The 5,764-nt window shown below is 39.0% G+C and overlaps 1 protein-coding gene across 2 annotated transcripts in view; it reads right to left on the bottom strand.

Annotated features, from left to right (window-relative positions):
- Positions 1-4,343: 4,343 nt before the first annotated feature.
- Positions 4,344-5,764, bottom strand: part of dgcr6 (DiGeorge syndrome critical region gene 6) — a 17,572-nt gene continuing 16,151 nt past the window's right edge. The window contains exons 5-6 of one of the 2 annotated variants that reach the window (XM_016258472.1): positions 4,901-5,041; positions 4,344-4,812 (exon numbers count right to left, since the gene is read on the bottom strand). In XM_016258472.1, coding sequence (XP_016113958.1) covers positions 4,732-4,812; positions 4,901-5,041 — 222 coding nt within the window. In that variant the 3' untranslated portion in view covers positions 4,344-4,731. The remainder of the gene's footprint in view (positions 4,813-4,900; positions 5,042-5,764) is intronic. The other variant, XM_016258471.1, reaches the window with a different exon arrangement.

Genomic DNA, 5,764 nt, shown 5'->3' with positions numbered 1-5,764 from the left:
CATGTATGTTTTAGGTAATAAGTCATTTATATTGTAATATTATATAATTTATACTTACACTATTACATGTAATATATTTTAACATTTTATTTTTATATTATTATTAATATTATAAATATCAAACAAATAAAAGAATACATACTGTATTATCAATGTAATAATATTATTTAGAGTACTTTTGGGGAACAAGACAAAGAACAGAGGAACCAATGGCATGAATACATGAGGGCAAGGGAAGCATGATACAAACAGGGACCATGAACCAATTACAAAATAAAAGACATGAAAACATAAACATGAAACAAAACCCAAACACCACATTACATCCCCCCCCTCTAAGGGTGGCTCCAGAAGCTCAAACAAAACCCAAAAAGTCCAGGAGGGTGGTGGAGTGGAGGCGGAACTGGGGGAGGGATGGAGGGCCAGGCCCATGAAGGTGGAGCAGGCAGATCGGGCAGCCATGGCGGAGCAGGCAGAGCAGGGAGCCATGGCGGAGCAGAGACATGGACAGACCACTTTATTGTGACGGAGCAAGCAGAGAGTTCTTGAATGGCCTCCTTGGCCGTGGCAGGACAGACAGTGAGTCTATGAACGGCCTTCTTAGTGATGACAGGGCAGACAGTGAGTTTGTGAACGGCCTCTATGGCCGTGACAGGGCAGGCAGTGAGTTCCACCACCTCAGGAGGTTCTGCAGCGGATGCCGCCACCTCTAGAGGTTCTGCAGCGGAATCAGGCACAGAAAAGGCCCTTGGAACAGACTCGTGGATAGGAGAGGCCTCTGAGACAGACTCGTAGGCAGGAGAGGCCTCTGAGGCAGATTCATGGACAGGAGGTGCCTCTGGAGCGGACTCATGAACAGGAGAGGCTTCAGGAGCGGACTCGTGGACAGGAGAGGCCTCAGGAGCGGACTCGTGGACAGGAGAGGCCTCAGGAGCGGACTCGTGGACAGGAGAGGCCTCAGGAGGGGACTCGTGGACAGGAGAGGCCTCTGGAGCGCAGTGTGCAGCCCACACGCTCAAAATGGCGACCGCCATTAAAGTAAGGGCAGCAGAGGGCAGCAGGACCTCTATGACTGTTGGGCTTGAGAGCACTGATGTCACTGGGATGCCTGCAGCTTGCACCAACATCAGTGGTAAGTCCATCACGCTAGCTATCAGTGTTTTCAGTCTTGGCCCAAGCTCCACGTCCGACTCAGGCGTGGCGGCCATCTCGGCCGGGGACTCAGGCGTGGCGGCCATCTCGGCCGGGGACTCAGGCGTGATGTGATGAGACTCTAGAAGAGCGGCCATTTTGCGAAGAGACTCTTGTGTGGCGGCCATCTTGCGATGAAGCTCTTCAATGGCGGCCATATTGTGAAGAATCTCCTGAGTGACCGGCATGATGTGAGCTGGCTCGGGCTTGGCAGACGTGACGTGAGCAGGCCCTGGGGTAGCAGACATGACATTAGCAGACTCTGGCTTGGCAGACATGATGTGATCAGGCTTTGACATGGTAGATATGACATGAGTAAACTTTGACTTAACTGGCATGATGGGAGCAGGTCCTGGAGTAGCGGGCATGACGTGAGCAGGCTGTGGCTTGGCAGACGTGACGTGAGCAGACCCTGGAGTAGCAGGCGTGACGTTAACAACTCCAGACATGACAGTCGGGATGGGAAGAAGTTCTGTTGTGGCAAGTACTGTAGGATAGCTGTGTTCTTCATCAGCAACCCCCACAGTAAATGCAGAGCCACTCAATCGCAATGCATAGTCTATATATTTCTCAAGAGTCCATTGAGGGGTATTGCGTGGCATTAAATGTGATATGTTTTTAACCAAACCAAAACGAAAAATGTCTTTCAGGAAAGTGTCATGTAAGTCCACCAAATGACTTACATGAAGAGGCATGAAACAGAATTGACATGAACAGACTTGACTCACCGACAGCAGGTTACAACATCAATACACGACGAGAGACAATGGCAACATGAGGGCTACTTATAGCAGACAAGAGGGTCACATGACAAGAACAAACCAATGGGGAACAAGACAAAGAACAGAGGAACCAATGGCATGAATACACGAGGGCAAGGGAAGCATGACACAAACAGGGACCATGAACCAATTACAAAATAAAAGACATGAAAACATAAACATGAAACAAAACCCAAACACCACATTACAAAGATACTTTTTTTAATATTCACATATTTGTTTTATATTTATATTCTTTTATGTTTACGTTATTTTTCATGATTAATGAAAAATAAAAGCCTTGGTGAGCATAATAGATTTAATTTTTTTTTATATATACTGCTTATTAATACTCTGATTGAATTCATGAAACAAACATGTTTTATAATGCTCTCTCAAATGCATTTTCATTCCTCTACAAGCAGACGTAAACCTGAATCACCTGCAGTGTTTTTCTTTGAATAAAAGGTTATAAAGTTCTCAAACAGACCCAAAAGCTGCTTTCATGAGGTTTGCAGCAGTGATTTTAAGCGTGCATGTAAAAGTCAGAGCTGCAGAAATGTGACCGACAGATTTGAGGCTGTTTATGGACCTTCCAACCTTTTTAGATCCGACAGCTGGGTGATTTTCTTCAGCAGGTGGACTTTTATTCAGCAAAACCTCAAGCAATCTCTGACACGCTGAGTTTTAAACCTGACGAATATTACGAAATGCATTTGGACGTTTTGATAATACGTCACGGGTCACACGTCTCACAGAGAAATGAAATGTCAACTGCTTCTTCTAGACAGCATGTGAGATTAAATGGAGAACAAATTAAGTTCTGCTAAAGTCTCAGATGTCTGTCCTGAGGAAATAATACAAAAAGAAAAAGGAATCCGCAAACCAAACAAACTCCAAAAAAAAAAAAAATTAATTACTGAAGAATTACATGGAAGCAGCAACAAAAAAGTGCAGTAACAAAAATGTGACTGTGTGTGCACACAAACAAAAAGCAAAAAAACAAACGGTTCAGTCCGTACTGGACTATCTTCATACCCTGAAGAAAAACCCACAGTAATCTCTGTTTAGAATTTCAGAGGAGATCTCAACAATGTCTCAAACTGTGCTCAGATTTCTGTTTCATTTTATTTTAGTTAAAGTTTTAGAACATTTATTTGTTTATTTCTGTGTTTTTGTGATTTTTATTAGCCTACTGTTTGTTTGTTTGTTTGTTGTTATTTTAGTTCAAGTTAAACTAAAAATAAGAGAAACGTTGCTTTGGTAATGAGCTGAAGTTTTAAAATAAATGTTATGACATTTTATTTAATTTTATTAACGTTTATTAACATCTTTTTTACAAGCTGAAATAAAATACATTTTCTATATATTTTATTTTATTTTAGTTAAAGTTTTAGAAAATGTCTGATTTTGTCATTTTTATTAGCCTACTGTTTGTTTATTTGTTTGTGTGTGTCATATGTTTATTATTTTTTTATTTCAGTTTTAGTTATTTTAGTTCATCAAGTTAAACTAAAAATAAGAAGAATATAAGAAATGTTGCTTTGGTAATAAGCTGAAGTAAAATAAGTTTTATCTACATTTACATTTAGTCATTTAGCAGACGTTTTTATCCAAAGCGACTTACAAACGCAATGACCACATTACACTACATTTATGTAGCTCTAGAGCTGTATTGATACTGTCACCATATCAGCTAGAGTGCTAACAACTTACTAACCACTAGATGGCGTGATAAAATGTTTATTATAAAACGGAGAGTTACGGTCCTTGATTCTGATTGGCTGAGCCAAGCTCAAAGCTGTTGTAAATTACTCTACAAACACACGCTTTTGTTTACATTTGTGTGTTGTTCGGCAGCCACTTTGTTGCAACCACAACCGTTTCGGAAGAACTTTTTGTTTGGCGGAAGAATACGGTTTTTATTAATATCATTACACTTTATTTGCTCCGTTTTATTTTGTGAAACCTTACTACGTATACGGAATAACCGTTTTCTAAAAGCAATAAGCCCCTTATTGTGATATAAAAAAATCGTATTAAATAAATATTTAATTTATTTTAATTTTATTTATTTAAATAAATAAAAATATTTTAAATACTGTATATACAAATACTTTTAAAAACCTGTATGCAAATTAAATACTATATATACAGTATTTAATTTGTATATAAATATTAAAAATACTAATGTCAATTTAATTTACATTAAATTGCGCGCACACACACATATAGTACAACAATGTAAATTGAATTTTGAAAACATTGATAAAGACTATATATATATATTTACACACACACCATATCTTTATAGCAAAAGCTATTATTCTGTATTCATTTTACTAAATCAATAGTGTTAAAAAGTTCGCAAAATATTTGCATGCTCTCTGAACATTCAACGAAGCAAACCTGACACACAGTCAGTTTTTATGACTTGATGCAAATCATGTTCAGAGAAATGAACGAGTCAATAAATGCAGACTGTCATTTTTAGTAATTATTCAAGAATAAACAAATATGGTTCCTTCACATGTAACAAATCATAACAGCGCATGAATGTGTGCAAAGCAAACTCATTTGCAAATTTTACACATATTTACGAAACAATATTTAATGTCAAAAGAAAAGCGGTGGGCAGTGTCGTCCATTGTTATGTTATAATATAGACATTTCCAGCCCATCATCATCAACTAAAAGAGACTCTTATAAATACTTCTAAACAGGTCATCCACACTTATTTCATGTTGAAACTGAGAAGCTCGACTCGTGTCCGGTTCTTTCAGGGCAGAGATCCAGACACCGTCTCTTTCTGCTGCAGCTTCAGGACCAGTTCCAGCAAATTCATCTGCATCATCACCTCCTGTGACGGACAGAGCGGACAGCGTTTGAAAGAACGAACGCAGACGACGCTGAGAGGGAGAAAGAGTGAGAGTGAGAGTGAGACTGACCTGTGGGTTGGTGGTGATGTAGAAACCCGGCACGCCTGCTTTCTCCAGCGTGTTCTGCTGATCCAGAACCTTCTGATCCATCTCAGCCACGACCTTCTCGTCCATCATCCTCTGCTCTTCTTTCACCCGCTGATCGAGAGCCTGAAACAGTGACGGAGGAGAGACAGGGTTTGCTGAGGGACTCAAGAAAAAAAAAAAACACAAAACACACACTTGGGTGGCCATATGTCCTTTTTGTCCCCCCAGACATTTCATAAAAATGTGCTCCTGGAGCACAGAAGCAGTGTTAAGTCGCTGGGGGATATTTGTAGTAATAGCCAACAATACCTTGTATGGGTCAAAATTACCCTTTTCTCTTTTATGCCAAAGATAATTAGGATATTAAGTAAAGATCATGTTCCATGAAGATATTTTGTAAATGTCCTACTGTAAATATATCAAAACGTAATTTTTGATTAGTAATATGCATTGCTAAGAACTTCATTTGGACAACTTTAAAGATGATTTTCTCAATATTTAGATTTTTTTGCACCCTCAGAATACAGATTTTCAAATAGTTGTGTCTCAGCCAAATATTGTCTGATCCTAACAAACCATACATCAATGGAAAGCTTATTTATTCAGCAAATCTCAATTTTTTTGTTGTTTTCCAATTGCATTATGTGTGTATTTGCATTGCTTTGACTGTTCTCTGCAGACCCCACCTTCTGACATGCCATGATTTTGGCAGATTGTGTACATTTCTGAACTGATTTCACTGCATTTTAGAGGGATATGATGCCTTGGCACTGAGTAACTGAAACTTACTAAAACTGAAATAAATACAAATTAAAGTTTATAAAATAAAAAAAAGATAAAAAAAAA

This window comes from Sinocyclocheilus grahami, unplaced genomic scaffold (assembly GCF_001515645.1).
Source record: "Sinocyclocheilus grahami isolate Dianchi unplaced genomic scaffold, SAMN03320097.WGS_v1.1 scaffold1689.1, whole genome shotgun sequence".
In the NCBI taxonomy this organism is placed as follows: domain Eukaryota; kingdom Metazoa; phylum Chordata; class Actinopteri; order Cypriniformes; family Cyprinidae; genus Sinocyclocheilus; species Sinocyclocheilus grahami.
This window is presented reverse-complemented; position numbering and strand designations above follow the sequence as displayed.